At 37.7% G+C, this 19148-nt stretch overlaps 1 protein-coding gene across 2 annotated transcripts; it reads left to right on the top strand.

Annotated features, from left to right (window-relative positions):
- Positions 1–1622: 1622 nt before the first annotated feature.
- Ccnc (cyclin C) lies at positions 1623–17844 on the top strand. 2 transcript variants are annotated; one of them, XM_032905274.1, is made up of 12 exons: positions 1623–1827; positions 4439–4545; positions 5493–5577; positions 5759–5828; positions 8764–8815; positions 10544–10599; positions 11715–11750; positions 12373–12464; positions 12806–12873; positions 15792–15871; positions 16099–16217; positions 17628–17844. In XM_032905274.1, the coding sequence occupies exons 1-12, from the start codon at positions 1796–1798 to the stop codon at positions 17680–17682; spliced, it is 852 nt and encodes a 283-aa protein (XP_032761165.1). In that variant the 5' UTR covers positions 1623–1795; the 3' UTR covers positions 17683–17844. The 2 variants fall into 2 exon arrangements, with proteins under 2 accessions (XP_032761165.1, XP_032761172.1); XM_032905281.1 differs by lacking the exon at positions 17628–17844 and adding an exon at positions 16982–17458.
- Positions 17845–19148: the final 1304 nt, after the last annotated feature.

The raw sequence follows: 19148 nt of genomic DNA, 5'->3' as shown, positions 1-19148 counted from the left end.
ACTCAGCCTTAAATACGACATCTACAGTTCCCCTTCCTGAATGAGAAAATGAAAGGAGGACATGACACTCCTCACTATGGTCCAGGGAAGGTTCATTGTAGCTGTGAGGGACAGCATAAGTAGAGGCATCCAGAGTGAACATGGCTGGCAGGCTGAACGGAGCTATGTGGGAGAGGAGAGAGAAGAGCCAGAAGCCAAGAGGCCAGGAGATTGGGAACCAAGAGACCACAGTAGCTAAAACCTGGCTGAGTTACAAAGAGATCAGAGGCTAGGGGGAGGGACTCTCAGTCCAATCTCTGGGCTGGAGAGTTAAGGACAGGAGTCAGGGCACACCAGCCAGGATGATCCCAAAACGGAGGCTGAGAGTCTCACCTAGTCTAGGCTTGCCCGAAACAATGTAGCTGTACTGTTTGGTTTTGTGTGTCAACTTGACACAAGCTGAAGTTATCACAGAGAAAGGAGCCCTCCCTTGAGGAAATGCCTCCATGAGATCCAGCTGTAAGGCATTTTCTCAATTAGTGATCAAGGGGTGGGGGAGGACCCAGCCCCTTGTAGAACCCTGGCTGATAGTCTTGGGTTCTATGAAAGAGCAAGCTGAGCAAACCAGGGGAAGCAAGCCCGTAAATAGCGTCCCTCTATGGCCTCTGCATCAACTCCTGCTTCCTGACCTGCTTGAGTTCCAGTCCCGACTTTCTTTGGTGATGAACAGCAATGTGGAAAGTATAAGCTGAATAAACCCTTTCCTCCCCAACTTGCTTTTTGGTCATGATGTTTTATGCAGGAACAGAAACACTGACTAAGACAGTAGCTGAGGGTGTGAATACTCTTACCTTGCAGGTGTATATAGTGCTGAGTATCACCCAGAGCTTCTGGGGCACTTTACCGATTGTGCTTTACCCCTTCCCCCTCATCCCATAGACAGAGTCTCAGCAGGAAGCAAGGACTGGCCGGAAACTCATAATGTTCCAGTCTCAGCCACCAAAGTACAGTACTAAATGCAATGTTACAATGATAACAGAAACATTTAAGTATTATTTCATTTTATAAAAATCAAATTATTGCATTTCTGCAGCATATCAATTTGGAGCGTAAGTGTAGCTAGATTACGTTCATATGCTCATGTTTTTAGATATAAAAGTAGCAGGATCTAACAAAAAAGATTGCTACTCTAAAAAGGCTACACTTGTCACACTAAAATTCGCTAACTCGTTAGACTAAACACCAACAAGAACTTCACTAAGAGCACTTAGATCTTAAAGCCAAAATGACTTTCATTTATTTCTTCTTTCAATCCTAGGAAAAGAGCCGTCACATAATGCCATGCTTTCTTTCAACGCCAGTGTGTGCTATTTTGGAAGGCCTTCAAGGTGGATTAACAAGATCCCTAAATGGACCCAAAAGAAAACCGCACTAAACCAGAAAACCATACTGAGGATGCTCTAGAAATTAACTAGCAGGAAACCTCCTCAGAGCCTCTCACCACCACGAGCCTCCGTCTGTGTTTACTCAACTTCCGGGGACCCGCCTCAACACGCCCATTGGCAGTCTGGTGTTTGCTTGCTTCCTCCGCTACTAGGGCGGGCCGGAACTTTTGTCGGCCGGAACCGGTGTATGCTGCTCAGTGTTGTCGGCCGGCGTCAAGGCGACGGTGCTGTTCTCTTCCTCTGACTGCGGTTGCTGTTCAGTTCAATCCAGCCGGTCTGGTTGAGTAACACAGTCGCCTGGACTGTGTCTATGGTCGCTCCGCGGGCCGCTTTGCCGGCTGGTGCTTTTGTATCAGGGCAAGCAGTATTCCATGGCAGGGAACTTCTGGCAGAGCTCCCACTAGTAAGTGAGCTTCCATTTTCTCGCGTGGGACCGGGTCTGGGTCACGGGAGGATTGGGCCTGCCATTCCCTCGGGGCTTCCATCCTGGCTGCTGGGGGTGAGCCCCCACCCCCACCTCCCCCGTAGAAGCCGGGGATCCGAAAAGCAGCACCATTTTGCGGACTTCCCCTCTTCGCCCAGCAGGATTTCGGGGGCTGAGGGGAAGTGAACTCGAAGGATAGGTAAGGGGTCCGGTCTCCGGGAAGGGAGACTGAGGCGGTTTCATTTAAAATTTGGGGGTTTGGTTGGTGGGATGATGTGGGCAAGGGGAAGTGATCCATTGTAGCTCTGTGAGATCGCCTGTTTCGGACAGACATGGTTTGCTTTTGCGAGTTTTGTTCATAGCAGTGATACCATAATCTCTTGTCATTCGCCTTACTGTAGATTTAATATTTACTTAGAGGAGAGGAGTGAGTCGTGCTTGTTTCTACCTTCTGCTTCGTGGCTCAGTTTTTTGCCTAGATTGGTTAGACTGTCGCGCGCGCGCGCACACACACACACACACACACACACACACACACCACCCCCACCCTCACCTTTATCCCCCACCCTCACCTTTATCCCCCACCCCCGGAGGCAGGGTTTCCCTGGGTTAAGCGGTGGCTGTTCTAGAACTCTCGCTCTAAGCCAGGTTGGACTCGAGTTTACTGAGACCCGCCTGCCTCTGCCTCTGAGTGCTGGAATTAAAGGTATGAGCCACTTACTGGCTCCTAGGTTGACTTTTATGCCCCTAGAATTTGAGAGCACAGGGGCTCTTAAAATATATCTATTTTCTTTTCTTTTCTTTTCTTTTCTTTCTTTCTTTTTTTTTTCCGGAGCTCAGGGCCTTGCGCTTGCTAGGCAAGCACTCTACCACTGAGCTAAATCCCCAACCCCGAATATATCTATTTTCATTCATTAGCCGGTGTCTTATATTTTGCTTTAAAGTGTGTATTTTCCAGACTTTTGTCCTCTTCCTTTAACCATTTAAATGACTAAATTTTGGTGTCTTTCGGTGACCATATGACCATAGAAGGGCTAAAGTAATGTTAAAGACATTTGTCTCTAAATACATTTGGTTAAACATACAGGACGCGTTGTGCGATTGGGCTAAGCATTGAGCAGGCTTTCCATTAAGTACATTAAAAACTGAGCAAGATTGAATTTTAGTGGGAAGAGAACAACAAATTCTATGAATTGGGTTGGATGTTTTTTCCTCTTTGCCTAAGAACAAAGAAGAAGAAGGAGAAAAGAAGAAGGAGAAGGAGGAGAAGAAGAAAGGAAACTGAATTTGGAGACTTGTTTCTGGAAAGCATGTCTTCCCTTGCTACAAAGTGTTTCTGGGATGATGAAATGCTAGTGAAGGGTTACTGTGGGATTTTACTCACTGAGGTGTTTCAGTTTAAAAAAAAAAAAAATGAAATACAGAAGGGGATGACCCAATAAGGTGGTATTAAGCTTGGACCTGTACTTAATCTTGGTACTCAGATAATGCCTTGATTGTCTGTCTCAGTGATGTAATCCTAAAACAGGTAGTAGCAAGTCTTTGCATATAGCAAGAGTTTATCTTTGAGAGTGGGCTTTATTCTAGAGGGTCTGAGAACCTGTGTGCTGGTGCTTTGTACACAGGACACTATGAAGGAAATGGAGAAAAAGAGGTAGAGAATCTTTGAAACCATCAAGAGTTTCTTTAGCCTCAAGTTTCCCTGTTTCTTCATCAAATGGTCTTGCTGAGGCTGCCAGTGAGCTGCTGAAAAGCTAGAGAAATCTGATGAATAACTTACCTGAGAGTTTAGAATGGCATCCACAGCATCCTTGTTTATTGACCAGACAGAATGGGAATCAAACTGATTGGCATAGAATTATTTGAAGATAGTCAGCAAAGCAGTCACAAATAGCGTCAAAAAACCAAAGGGATTCCATTGGTCCAACAAAACTGAGAAACATTGGGGTGATAGTGAAAACACTGATTGGAAAAGATTAAATTAGAAAAATGTAAAATTTGCTCCAAGGCTGAATTTACTTGAAATAGGTGAGCACGTATTGAAGAACTCAAGTATTTCATTGTTGAACATAATTTACTCAGTATTTTAGAGAGCTGTTTTGAAGAGTTAATTACGTTTCAGAAGTAGACTGGTGCTCTGTCTACCTCAGCTGCATTCCCAGCCAGACACTGTCTTTTATCAATATTCTAAAGATATACCCAAAACAAAAAAAGCTGGGTGCATTGCTGCATGAAACTTGGTGGTGATGGGATCTCTGCCAGACTGAGGCTAGTCTGCTCTACAGAAAGAGTTCCAGGATAGCCAGGGCTAAACAGAAGAGACGGGGGAGAAGGGGAGGAGGGAAGGAAGGAAGAAAGGAAAGGAAAAGAAGAGGAAGAAGGAAAAGAGATATACCACTTAGAATATGACCAGCTTATTAAATCTTAGTGTTTTAGATGCTTTTGATTGTTGGCTTTTTAAAATTAGTTTATTCACTTTACATCCCAATATCAGCCCTCTCTTCTCCCGGTACCCCAGCTCAAGCAACCCCCCCCTCACCTCCACTTGTTGGCTTTTTATACCACTTTTTGACATCTTTACTTTTTCTAGTTTGCAGTGGATTTTGGATAAACAAGATCTGTTGAAAGAGCGCCAGAAGGACCTAAAGTTTCTCTCAGAAGAGGAGTATTGGAAATTACAAATATTTTTTACAAATGGTAAACTTTTACATTGGTTGAAGTAGTATAGTATAGCTGGTCACTATTTTGTATGGTAATTTCAGTGAATTGTTACATTACAGTCTATAGTTAATGCTTTTATTTATACATTTATCATTTCAGTGTTCGGGGCAACTCTTTTTTGCACCTTATGTATCATAAGCACATGTTGTATAATTTCAGGCATTTCTAGTGACACCCATTTTTAAGGTTGGCCTAAGCAAAATACTTTAATAAATGATCCTTTAAATTAGCATCCTATAGTTGTCATTTTGCCTTATAACTTTGCATTAGCAAGAAGGAGATTTAATCAAGAGCCCTTTACTGTGTCTGGGATAGCTTTGCTGCCTGTTCTTTTGTTTGTGTTGTTTGTTTATTGTATTTATCTTATGTGATTTGCACTTTGCCGGTATCTGTGCAGTTATCTGCTGTGCCTGATGCTGAGGAAGTTAGGATCTCCTGATGGAGTTACAGAGGGCTATGAGCCACCATGTAGGTGTTAAGAATGGAACCCAGGTCTTATGCTCTTGACTCCTGAGCCATCTCCCCATCCTGTCACCTAGCTTTAATTCCGTTATTCTCTGCAAACCTACCTTGTCCTTATATCAAAGATTAACTATGGATTTCTTGGTAAATAACAGTATCTGTCTTAATTTTAAAGCTACTTTATAGCTATTATGAAAAGCATTAAAATATGTAGTAAAGAAAGAATATTTGATACTCAGCCTGCTTATATTGCAAGGATAAATTGCAGGCAGTTTCTTTTATTGTTTATGAATATTGCTGCATTTGTAAGTTTAGACTACTGGAGTTCAGAGGGTGTCAGAGTGTGCCTAGATGTGAAATGGTCATGATTGCAACGTAGAAATCACTAATAAAACTTAAGGTTATTAGTGTTGGTATACTGATGACAGATGGTACATTTATTTAAACGTATTCTTTTTTAGTTATCCAAGCATTAGGGGAACATCTTAAATTAAGACAACAAGTTATTGCTACTGCTACAGTCTATTTCAAGAGATTCTATGCCAGGTATGGTTGTTTTATTTATTATTTTTAATGCCTGGTTGGAATTCTTTTCTAATTTCCATGTACAATATATAAAATAAGTAAATCACTTGTTTACTGTAGAATTATGATTCCCAAAGTCCACCCCCACCCCAGTGTGTTTTCTAAATAGTCATCATTTAACTCTTGTCTAATCATATTTTAGGTATTCTCTGAAAAGTATAGATCCTGTATTAATGGCTCCTACATGTGTGTTTCTGGCATCCAAAGTAGAGGTATAAAACAATTTTCTGTTCTTCATGAAAATATCGATATGTCTGGTTTATCATAGATAGATAGATAGATAGATAGATAGATAGATAGATAGATAGATATTGCCTTTGTATGGTTAATCATAGTTATCCTATGATAGTTTATAGGAACTAATATGCACATCTTGAAAATGTTTTTATTTTTTTTAATAAATATTTTATGTATCAGATGATTTAATGAGCCCTTTGCAAGTTCTTTTTTTTTTTTTTCTTTTTTTTTTCATCTTTATTAACTTGGGTATTTCTTATTTACATTTCTGTTCCTTTGCAAGTTCTAATTCAATCCTGTAACTCTGGAGTATATGGCAGTAGTATCTATGTGGGGTCAAAGGACCAAAGACCCTGACCCTGATTTGACCCTGAGATCAGGGCCAGGGAAAGAACACCTTGACTTGAGCCCAAGCAAGAAACCAAGGCCAAAAAAAAGAATCCTTCCAGTCCCTGAGTTTGCCCCAAGATCAGGCCCATGCTACCCTGGAAAACAATCCTGCCCCCCACCCTCAAACCTCAAATACAGCCTATCTTCTTAGGTTTCTGCTGCTTCTCCTCCTCACCAAGCAGGGTTGCAAACACCTTCTCTTGTCATTCCCAATAAGTCTTTGTGTGAACTTTGTTGTGCAGTGTGACTTTGTGGTATTCCTTGGCTCCTGACTGGGAAGTTGCCTTTCCTTCAGAGATGCAACACTGGGGAAAGGAATCCCCTCAGAACTGTAGCATTTACAATTGTCATTTTAGAAATGAGGAAACTAGGGCATAGAGAGAGCAGTGTTCGTATACCGGGTCAGTGGTTCTAATAGTCTAGATCTTCATCCTGTAACTTAATTGCTTGCTGTCTTTAAAAGACTATTTATCTGAGTGTGGTGGTACATGCCTTTAATCCCAGCACCTGGGAGGCAGAGGCAGGTGGATCTCTATGTATTCAAGGCCAGCTTGAACCACAGTGAATTCTAAGTTCCAAGATAGCCAGAGGTTTGTAGTAAGACCCAGTCTTGAAACAACCAAAAAGAAAAAAAAAAAAGGAAAGAAAAAGAAAGAAAAGAAAGGAGGTAGCACAGCTTATCTACTATGGCCTGAGAATGTCTCTGCTCCTTACCCACATGCTTTTTGTTTACACCTGACTTCTCTGGTAACAAGCCACTGTGGGAGAGTGAAAAGGTAGGAAAGACTTTATAGACTCCAGCAAGGAAGTGTGGATAGTGAGAGCAGAAAAGGTAAGTAAGAGAAGACAGAGAAGGACTTGGACTGGGAACTGCATTTCTGCTCAACTTACTGTTTGCAATATTATTGAGAAAGTGTAACTTCCCCCTAAAGCCCAAATAGTAGCAGATTCTGAGAACTGGCTTTTTTCTTAGCTAATCCACACAATTCCTAGTCTATTGTTTCTGTTCTTAGGTAATGTCTTTAGGATAATTGTATCCATGTGAATTGAATGACTTTAACCAGTAAGTTTGTTTCTTTTGTGTTCATTTTATCTTAGAAACATTCATGACATCTTTATTATCTCCTAAGTATGCAGAATTGAATATATTAGAAATACTAAAACCCTTTCTAGGAACCTAAGTTAACTCTGTCCATGAGAGAGATAAAGTTTGAATAAATCTAGTTATAAGTCAGTCTATAAACAAGTCAGTTATAGTGTTTACCTAGTTCCCATGAGGCCTGGTTTCAGTCCTGAGGACCAGATGTGTATGGAATGTCTTTTTGAATAGAGGTCTTGTAGATGAGGTGTATTTTTAGTTGTGGTTGTTGAGTTACTTTTTCTTCTTAAAGTTTTTTTTTTTTTATACAATGTATTTTAACCATGTTTTCTCCCCTACCCTAGTTTCTCCCAGATCCTTTTCCCTACTCACCCATCTTAGTGTTCATTTTCTGTGTCTCAAACAAAGCAAAAACTAAAACAAAAAACATAAGACAAATATCGAAACAAAGCCAGTAAGAAGCAAAAAAGCCTTCAAAAAAAAAAAAATCAAGCAAGGACAAAAGCCATGTAGTTAATTTTGTGTTGTCCAACTATTCCTGGGCCTGGGGACTGCTTTAGAGTGTGTTGATTTGACTAGGTTCACTCCATTGGACCTTTGCCAGTAGGTATCAATTCCAGGTAGCATTTTCATTTACCCTCTCAGTATGTTGCATTACATTTTAACTCTAACCAAATCTTTCTGTTTTGTCTAATTAATTAGAAATTGTGGGCAAAATCATGTTTAACATACTATCTTCAGTTTTGAGTTTTTAGTTTTAATTACTGGGTTTTGAAGGTTAAATATAAATATATGTGCACACATAAAGTTATAGATTACGTTTTTTTTTTTTGGTTCTTTTTTTGGAGCTGGGGACCCGAACCCAGGGCCTTGCCTTCCTAGGCAAGTGCTCTACCACTGAGCTAAATCCCCAACCCCAGATTACATATTTTTAATAGAAGATATTTGGATAGTTTTAATTTGCTAAATAAGAGACCAGTTCTTGCTTGTTCTACTTTGAAAGGAAGTAAAATGGTTTGGAAAGCTTAAGTGATTTATCTGAAATTAAATGAGAGTATATTTAAATTACATTATATGATAAATTCCAGTAGTAGGTTGAAAGGAAAGTGATAACTTACCTAAGGAGCCTTATATTCTGTTATAACTGTTTCATTCTTTCAGGAAAGTTGGTGTCTATGTGGTCTTTGAGTAATATCAGTGTTTGTTTATTGATTGATTGGTTGGCTGATCGATTGTGCTAAGGATTGAACATGGGGCCTTGTACATTCATTGAGTAATATTGCCAACCCAAATTGAAAATTTAAGATGAGGTAATAGACTGTAGACATGAGAAGAACTTGGAAATATGTTTGGAATAGATCTCAGATATCTTTAATGTTTTTTGGATTACTAAGTACTTGATCTCATTCACTTTTCTCTAGGAATTTGGTGTCGTCTCAAATACAAGATTGATTGCTGCTACTACTTCTGTATGTAAGTGCAAAAAGTGTTTTCTACTTTAAGGATGAAATCTAAGGAGAGCTGTGTAATGTACAGATTTGTTGTTTTGTTTTTAATGAACCACATATAGGTGAATTTATTACAGCTCCAAAGGATACTCTTATCATTAGCATATTTCACAGGAAAAAAATGTTTGAGAAGAAGTTGTTTTTACTGATGTAGTGGCTTCTATAGTGTCAGTGTTTGGGAAGTGGAAGTAAAGGAATAGGAGTTCCAGGCAAGCCATACCTACATTGTAAGTTATTATGAAACAGCTGCTGGAGCTAGCAGTTGATAATCCTGGTTGACTTAAGTATTGTGCCCTAATGACCTAAATACAGTTTTCTCAGTAGTACTTACTGTATGTAACTATGTAACTTATGACTTCTTGAGATAGAAAACAATGGCTTCTCATTTGTACTTTATTAGTGAGTACAAATAGTGACTATGTAGTATAAGAAAATCACATAAAGACTTTGCATGTATACTGACACTTTTATTAAAATGTTTTGGTAAGATGTGGTTCTGCACACCTTTAATACCAGCACAAAGCAGAGGCCAGCAGTTCTCTATGACCTTGAGATCAGCCTGGCCTGTATAGTAGGTTCCTAGCCAGCCAAGGCTAATAATGAGACCTTGTCTCCAAAAACTAAAAATAAGTAAATAAATTTATTTTGTTTGTTCGTTTATGTCTTTTGGAAAAGAAATACTGATAAGTTCTGAAAGTATCAGTTAGTTAAAACAAACTTTCTTGAGTCTCAGATGAATACTGCCAACATTTTAGTATATTAACTTTTCTCTGGGGCTGGAGAGATGGCTCAGTGGTTAAGAGCACTGACTGCTCTTCCAGAGGTCCTGAGTTCGATTCCCAGCAACCACATGGTGGCTCACAACCATCTGTCATGGAATCCAATGCCATCTTCTGGTGTGTCTGAGGACAGCTATAGTGTACTCACATACATAAAATCGATAAATAAATCTTTAAAAAAAAAAAAAACTTTTCTCCCCCACCCTTTTTGTTATAAGTTGATGTGCATGTGTTTTGTATTCATTTAACCTAAATTACATTCAAACAGAAAAATACTAGAGTTGAAAATATTTTAGGAATGATAGAATCTAGTAATTTTTTTTCAGTGTTTTAATTTTTTAAAAAGCAGCAGAAGCCTTTTCCTTCTTTTCCCTCCTCAACCTTACCTCTTCATTTCCTTCATCTCCAAATTCTTGCCTATACTCACAGGTGCTGGGTGTGCTGGTACGTGGCACCATTCTAACATGAACAAGCCCCTCCTCCTCCTCCTCCTCCTCCTCCTCCTCCTCCTCCTCCTCCTCCTCCGCCTTCTCCTCCATTATCGTCGTTGTTGTTGTTGTTTGTTGTTGTTTTTTTTAGATAGGGTTTCTCTGTGAAGCTCAAACTCACAGAGATGCACCTGCCTCTGCCTCCTGAGTGCTGGAATTTACGGCATGTGCCACCACAGCTGACCGACATGAACCTTTTTGTTTGAGGGTGGGTATAAAATGTATGCTGTTCAGTTGTATAGGCAAGGATGCTTCCCACCACTCAATTTCTGTCCTCCCTAGAAACAACGCTTTAAATACTTCTGCGAGCACCTACTGAAGATAGCATAGCACACCTTCTAATATTTGGAGCTATGTTACAGGAATTTTGGATAAATTCATGCTGGCATTTTCATAGTTTTAATTGTTTTGTTTTGTTTCTTATAGTAAAAACTAGATTTTCATATGCCTTTCCAAAGGAATTTCCTTACAGGATGAATCATGTAAGTATATTATATAAAACTCTGTATTAACTAACTCCATTTTATACTAGAATAAACTTCAGAATCTCTTAGAAATGGGAGTTTCAAGTAATATATATATATATATATATATATACATATATATATATACATATACATATATATATAATTTTTATCAAGTCTCAGCAGCTTCTCTATAGTTTTCTGGCAATACTTAACAGTAGTCATTATTAATCTTGGATCCCAGTTAAAGCACCTTAGGAAGCTTTTTAATAATATTGAAATTGAGACTTCTCCAAATTAAAGCAGAATTTTCAGCCTTGGAGTGGCAGTGGTCTTGCATCAGTGTTTCCAGGTTATACCAGTGTGTCTCCTTTGGAACAATTTGAAAACTGTTCTTGAAAAATTACCTGTTAGGCTTCTGTTAATATTTTAATAGATCACCTTTTCTCACCTTACAAGGAATTTGTTTATTCCATTAAGTATAGATAGTTGCATTGTACATTTGTCAAATAAAAAGTACATAGAAAAATTTGAAGTTTCTTTTTGGTTTGGTTTGGTTTTTTCAAGAAAAGAATTCTCTGTTTAGCTCTAATTGTCATGGAATTCTCAAACTTGCTCTGTAGACCAGGCTGACCTCACACTCAGACATAAAAAATCATGTGCCACCATTCCTGTCTTAAATTTGAAGTTTCTAACATAACTTTTTACAAATTTTTTAAGGAATTCTGGTTATAGCTCAATAGCAAAATAAGTGCTTAGCATATTTGAGACTTTGGGTTTAATTCCACCTAAAAAAAGATATGATACTGTCTTTTCCTTATAAGAATTTAAAATGTATTACCTAATAGTGAAAAGCAATTTTTCCAGGCATAATGGCACAAGCCTTTACTCCCAGTCCTCAGGAGGCAGAGGTGGGAGGAGCTCTGTGACTATAGGCAGGCCTGGTCTCATCAGACCCTGTCTCAAAAAACAAACAAAATTAGCGATTTTTATTGTAAATGTAATGTTAAATAGACTGTTTATTTTTTGATTTAGAAATTTTATATAATATTGATTAATTTATCTGTATCTGTAAGTTGTTATTTAGAGTATGTAATTATGCTTATTTTTACTGTGATTTTTTTTTTAAACAGATACTAGAATGTGAATTTTACCTCTTAGAATTAATGGTATGTATATTTTTCAATAATACAGCAAAAATTTAATGGGTGGTACAGAAAGAAGGTTAAAATGTAATATATCCAAATGATATACTATGGCAACGTCATAGAAATATAAGAGCATCATCACCTATTTCCTTTCTGAAGGCTGTAAAATAATTTGTTTATCTTCCTTTGCAAAAAATTTTTTTTTAATTTTCTTGAAACTTTAGTAAGGATTACAAGCAAATAATCCAGGGCCATTGTAAATTCTGTGCACAATTTATGCATGTGTGTAGAGTTAAAGATAGATTATGTCTTTGGCAGAATCCTGCTCCTTCGGATCAGAATTAAGGATTTATAGGCTAATAAGAGACTCTAGTGTGTTGCAGATGCAACACTTTGAGTCTCTAAGGAAAAAATGGATGCTGACTGGGTACCATCTGATTTACTAAGGTATATTCCAGAGAGAGCACTGCCTTCACTGTCACAGCATAGCTTAGAGTCATATTTGAGTAGAGAAGAAAAAGAAAAAGAAAGCAAATGTGAGGTAGAGAAATTAATTTGAAACACAGAACAAGTTGTTGGAAAATGGTATTTATGTTGTAATAAATCTGTTTTTACACATACATATTTTTAAACTGTTTTTTAGGACTGTTGCCTGATAGTGTATCATCCTTATAGACCTTTGCTCCAGTATGTGCAGGACATGGGCCAAGAAGACGTGTTGCTTCCCCTTGCATGGTAACTAGAACAGAGGTTACTCATATGTTACTAGACAGGAGGGCTGACGACTAACTAAATACATGGCTTAATATATTAAAATGTCCCAAGACATTTTATATTTAGCAAGATATCTGCTTGTTAAATTTGAAATACTATAGTGATATAAGTTATAAAGTCATACTTACCTTGAATTACCTATTTGATAAGGATATCTGTTAATGTTTTATATGAAAAACAGACTTAATACTTTTTGTTTTGATTCAATACAAACCCATTTTAAATCTGGTTCTCTTTGGAATAAAGATAAAGTTCATGAAGTAGTTGTGCTTCTAATAATGATAAGGTTTGCGTTTCTACAGGAGGATAGTGAATGACACTTACAGGACGGATCTTTGTCTGCTGTATCCTCCTTTCATGATAGCTTTAGGTATGTAAATTTGGTGTGCCTTTATTGGTTAACTGGTTTTGCCTATTTAGGTCATTCTAGAATAAATCTCACCTGATTTTATGTTTTTGTAGTAGTAAACTAATCTTGAATGTGAGCTTTCAATAATAAACACTACAATTATCCCAGATTAGCATTATTTTCCCCTTTCCACTTTTGTTGGTAAGGTCCCCCCACCCCTAATTCATTTAAAATAATTTTAACTAGTATCTAAGCAAAGTTTTTATTAGTTTGGGGGGGAAATTCAGGAGTAAATCTGCTAATACTAGTTGTCTTATAAATAACTGGTTCTCTTTTCCATTTCTGGATCCAGTTAAATGCTCAAGACCTTAAGGAAAGAAGCATCCTTGCTTCTGTTGCTAAGGAGAACTTAACTGGCATCCCTCAGTGTGTAGGAAGCGTACAGTGATGGGCTAGCCTTGTCTTGGGAGTTAAGTAGACCAGATTTAAACATTGCTTCCTTTACAGTTGTAAAAACAATTATCTATTTTTCTGAGTTTGTAACAATTGTGAGAGGGACAATAACTTTATAAATAGTTGTTTCAATAGGTAAGTGATATATCCTGTGGAACACCAGGTGTCTATTATGTCCAGAGACTTAATAGGTTCTGCACCTTTTTCTCTCCTCCTGTTGATTTTTATGACCTTTCTAAAAACCCTTCTCTTTCTTCTTCGTTGTCATTTTCCTGCTCCCTTCCCTCCTCCTCTGTCATTTTCCTCTTCCCTCTCCTCTTTTTTCTTCCTCTTCTCCTTCATTCTCTCTTTTTTTAATAATGTACTTTTAAATTTTTAGATTATTTTGTTTTATATGTCTGCATATTTTTACCTGCATGTACATATATGTAACACACACATGCCTGGAGCCCATGGAGGCCAGAAGAGGGTACTAGATCCCCTGGAATTAGAGGTAGTTGTAAGCCACCATGTGGGTGCTAGGAATTGAACCCAGGTCTTCTTCGAGAGCAATAAGTACTCCAAATAGCTGAGTCATCTCTCTACCCCTTTTCAGTTACATCATAAACATTGCTGGTTTTCAACCTTATTCTAGAGGTATACTCGATATAAGTTAAACTTAACACTTCTGCAGCATTGGTACCTTTTTTAAAAATGATTTGTTTATTTTTATTTCAAATCTTTGGGTTTTTTGCCTGCCTGCATGTATGTATGAATGAGGGAGATGGATCTCCTGGAAGTGGAATTACAGATAGTTGTGATCTGCCATGTGTGTGCTGGGAATTGAATCCAGGTCCTCTGGAAGAACAGCTAATGCTCTTAACCTCTGAGCCATCTCTCTAGCCCCTCACTGGTGACTCTGGTAAATTGCTGGACTTGGTGGGACTCTAAAGTAAAATCTATGTTCAGTGAGAAAAGATGCTGGGTTTTTATAGATGAGGAAATAGCAGGGTGTATGGCATGGTTTTGTGTGTGGTCTGTGCTCCTCTCAGGTAGTCTTACTGAGATCAGTTGCTTTTATATATAGTCTTTTATGTGTTGAAACGTGTGTGTGTGTGTGTGTGTGTGTGTGTGTGTGTGTGTGTGTGTGTGTGTTGTATGAATATTAGCAAGTTCATATGAAGGCAGGGTACACATGATAGAGGCTAGAGGTCAACCCTTGTCATTTTGCAGGAGCCATCTACCTTTCTGAAAGAGAAAGGTCTACATACTGAGACCTTATTAGACAAGGCTGACTGACCAGCGAATCCCAGAGATTACCAGTGTGTACTATCATGCCCAAGATTTTTCTCTTATATGTATGAATATTTTGCTTGTGTGTATATCTGTGCACTATGTGCATGTATTGCTGTAGAAGCCAGAAGAGTGCATTGGATAACCATTACTGCAGTACCAGTTGGTTCAGTCATCATATGGGTGCTGAGAATTGAGCCTGAATACTAGAAGACAACCATTACTCTTAGCCTATTAAACCATCTCTCGCTCTTCTCTTGTTCCTTGCTCCCTTGCTCTTGCCCTCTTCCCCTCTTCCCTTTGTCCCTTCTCTCCCCATCCCCCTCCCCCTCCCCTCCATGTGCTCATGGCTGGCCTTTACTCTTCTCTTCTACTCTTCTCTCATTAAACCTTTCCACGTGGGGAAAAAAATCTCTCCAGCCCTCCTCCCAGCTTTGTTTTGGTTTTTTAATGTGGGTGGGAATTGAACCCAGACCACACCAGACAGTCTTAAAAACTTGTCTAACTAAATGTAACTATAGTACATAAACACCTAAGTGAAAATTAACTTTTAAAATTTAGATTATATCCCCTAAGGATGGGTTCTGTTAACTGGGAGCTAAAGATAAAGATCCAGGGAGGGAGAACCTGGGAAGGACATTCTGGGGGATCTGCCTGAATGAGGTCTTCCTCTACGGTTAGCAAAAAGTCATTAAGTCATTAAGAATATCCACTCCCAGCTTTCTAGATGGAATGCAAGAATTTTATTTCCTCCTTTGAGGAGACATCCTGTATGATTAACATTCCTGGTTGCCCTGGTGATCTGCGGATGCAAGGACTTTTGTGCCCTCAACAAACATTTTAAGATTTAGCAGTGCATTGGTTAGGTAGGACTTTGTTTTCTGTCACTGACTTCTGACTGTGATTTGACTACTTTGCACCCATATGCATAGGTGATTTTTCCTGTCCGAATTTCTTGGTTGGAGTTGTTTCTCTTGTCACAAATTTGCCATCAAGGCACCCTCACTATGACCAATACACAGTGAAGACAGGGTGTCAAGACCATTCTGTAGCTAGAGGGATTTTGTTTATAATATAGCCTGTGTCTGTGTCTGTATGTCTGTGAATATTGTTGCTACACTTTTTAAAAATAGTATTGGAAAATAAGACAATCTTTATGAAAATCTTTAGTTCTAAGACTATGTTTAAACAGTTGTCTCTAATTTTCTTTCTAGCTTGCCTACATGTAGCCTGTGTTGTACAACAGAAAGACGCTAGACAATGGTTTGCAGAACTTTCTGTGGATATGGAGAAGGTACTCTTTTCTTTTTTGGAAGACGTGGTCTCCCTGTATAGCCCTCTCTTGCCTGAAGCTTGCCGTGTAGAACATGATGGCCTCCTATGCATAGAAATCCACCTGCCTCTTCCTCCCAAGTGCTGGGATTGCAGCCTGTGCCCCTCACCCTACATGATGTGTGTTCTTTACGTACTATTATGTTGCTAGTTTTTGCTACTGAGAACTTTTCAAATATTTTCTTCTAGATTTTGGAAATAATCAGGGTTATTTTAAAACTGTATGAGCAGTGGAAGAATTTTGATGAGAGAAAAGAGATGGCGACTATTCTTAGTAAGATGCCGAAACCAAAACCACCTCCGAACAGGTACATTTCACACTTAGCTACTGATTTAATTTTACTGTATAATGATTATCAGATTTTCTTTAGATTGTGGTATATTTTACCTTTTTCTAAATCTTATACTAAAATTGCTTTATTTCTGTTTAATTTCTGTCTTGATAAATTGCTAATGTCTCAGTTTTAAGATAAGTTCTTCTGTCTAGTAACTTTCTAATGCAATGGAGGTCTATTACAGGTATCCCTCAACATATAGCCATGTTCTGTACCTAAGCTGAACTGAATGAGACAAACATTTGAAATTCAGAGATAAAAACTTGAAATAGTTTCCATTTGCCTCCCTGTCAATTCCTCTCCCTGAAGGAATAATCGTTCTCCTATTTCATACATTTCAGTAAGCATTTTGAAAATTTTTGGTGACCTGATGTGCTAAAGATTATAAATGTTGGCTTCTGAGTGATCCTCTGACCCAGAGCACACAGTTCACAACTTCACCAGAGAGGAACCTCCTGCGCGAAGGTGTTTTTGTTGTTGTAAATGAATCTGCACTCAGTTGAGTGGCTCTCTGCCCTCTCTGTGTATCAGATCATTCAAAGCGAGAAAGCTGAGAAGGGGAATAAATGCTTTATGCTTAGTTGTTACTTAGAGAGGTTATATAGCAATAAGATACATTTTTAGACTGCTGCTGGTTACAGTGACGTTACAGTTGAGAAGAAAATGATGATTAACTGTTACTAGGAGCTGCTTAAGGCAGTCATTGAAACAGCTACCTTTGGATGCATTTTTTACAGAAGCTCCCTGAGTGATTCTCCACTAATGGCAGGGCCTGAAGCTGCAAGATGATGGTGGACAAGATAAGGCAATCTCCTATTGTCACAGTTACTGGTATTTTCAGCTTTAGTTATTTTTATTTTAATATTCGGCATTTTTCCAAGAAATCACCATATTTTTGATGTATAAAGATTTGTTATCATTTCCATATGATTTTATGCCATTGGACAACAGTTTTTTTTCTTTTTTCTTTCTTTTTTTTTTTGAAAGACATTTTGGATTTTCCTAAAGAGCAGAAATAGAATTTTATATGTCAGATTTAATTTTGTAGGAAATTCGTTCAGAAGAAGTTGTAATCTCTATGTTGAGTGATACCTGTAATAATGTGAAACCCTAAACTCTAACTTAAATCTTTGAATGTATATGGACACTAACTTCTGGACTGCTTGTTATGTATGAGGGCCTCAAGTTACAGAAGAATAAAAACATAAAACCAACTCTTAGTTTTCTGTATTTTAATTTTTCTGCATTTGTGTTTTATAATCAGAATGTCTGTCTTATAGAATTGCTCCACAGAATAATGAACTTCAGAAATTAATAGTACTATCAGTATTGAAAATGAATCTTTTAATTGGCATAAAATTTCTTTCTTCCCCATTTGAACAGTGAAGGAGAGCAGGGTCCAAATGGAAGTCAGAACTCTAGCTACAGCCAATCTTAAAACACCCTGAAGAATCCCATAGTGGACCACTTGGAAGGAAAGCATTGGAGAGTTTGAGTAATGTCTTCATTGGAAAGCAGATGCAAATGAATAGCTTGTTTCTGTCGAGCATATTGGGAATTGACTTAATTTCCACAAAATAAGTTTCATTTCCTAACTTGATTCTAGTGTATAATTTATTAAATCTTAATTACAAAATTTAGTGAGACTCTTAAGGAACCTATAGCCATATACAAACATTTCAGGGTTAACTTCTCTCTTACATACTCATGCACATAGACACATACTAGTACTGGTTTTTTATTAGGAAATTGAAGGGTTTATTATTATCTTTTTTGTATTAAGTCAGGAAGCATGAAATGTCATTTGTTCACATTTTTCTTTGGGCATTGAGGGACCAAAAAGGACATAAAAAGTCAATAAAACTACCCCCGACCCAATTAAATTTTAAAACTAGATTTAAGAAGTTAAATCTTAGAAAATCCTAGGTTTTAGAAATGATAATTCAATTTGAAGGAGATTAATCAAGAGCTTACTGATTTTAAAATATATTATATTCAATACTTTTTGTATCATCACAGAAGATACTGGCCCAGCCTATCAAAAAAGTGTAATATATATATATATATATATATATATATATATATATTGCATACTTTGACATATATATGGCATACTTTGACATTGTAAAGGTTGTATTGACTTACTAGCTGTTTTGAAATGCTGGGAAACCTGAAAGAAAAGGCTATTTACAACTAATTTATAGTTAATAAGCATTTTAAAAGTTTAATTTGATTAAATGCTTAAGTTAAAATTTGGTGAAATTTTAATGTTTAATTTGTCCTGAAATTTTTTATGAGACATATATACCCGGTTTAATTTTAGTGTTTTAGTGTAAGCTAACAGATGTACAGAAGGCATTCTGAGTTGGGAAGGAACCTGGTCAGGTTTTAGGCCAGTAAGATTCTTAATTCTCATGGGTATAGACTTCAGGATAAATGTTACATTTGTGGGACTTCATAAATTAACTCATTTTCTTCAGACTCAAAGGAAGAAGTATAAATAAAACTTGGAGTAATGAGATATTATTGTGTAGTTTTGCACTTTTTAAAAAATCATGAAAAAATTACTCAGTGTTGACTTCCTGGTTAAAATTGGAAGAATAAAAGTTAAGTTTTTCAGCTATATTCACTAATGTCTTGAATTCCTGTTGCTAAGTTTGACTTAGGGTTTCTGAGACTCTTTGTGCATGTTAAATTAGAACCCTAAACTTTGTAAAGGGGTGATTTTGCCTGGTTTATAAATAGAGGAATATGAGGAAAGTTCTGCTTCTGTGTGGAGAGTATCAGATCAGATTCGCTGGAAAGGGAACAAATATGGGCTCTGCTAAGGTCGTACAGGGATAAGAAACCAACCAACAGGCTCTCCCAGGCCTGAAGGGTTAATCCAAGCTTAGCTTGGAATTT

The sequence above is a fragment of the Rattus rattus genome, chromosome 1 (assembly GCF_011064425.1).
Source record: "Rattus rattus isolate New Zealand chromosome 1, Rrattus_CSIRO_v1, whole genome shotgun sequence".
Classification (NCBI taxonomy): domain Eukaryota; kingdom Metazoa; phylum Chordata; class Mammalia; order Rodentia; family Muridae; genus Rattus; species Rattus rattus.
The sequence above is the reverse complement of the archived record's forward strand: the minus strand, read 5'-3'. Positions and strand labels throughout refer to the sequence as shown.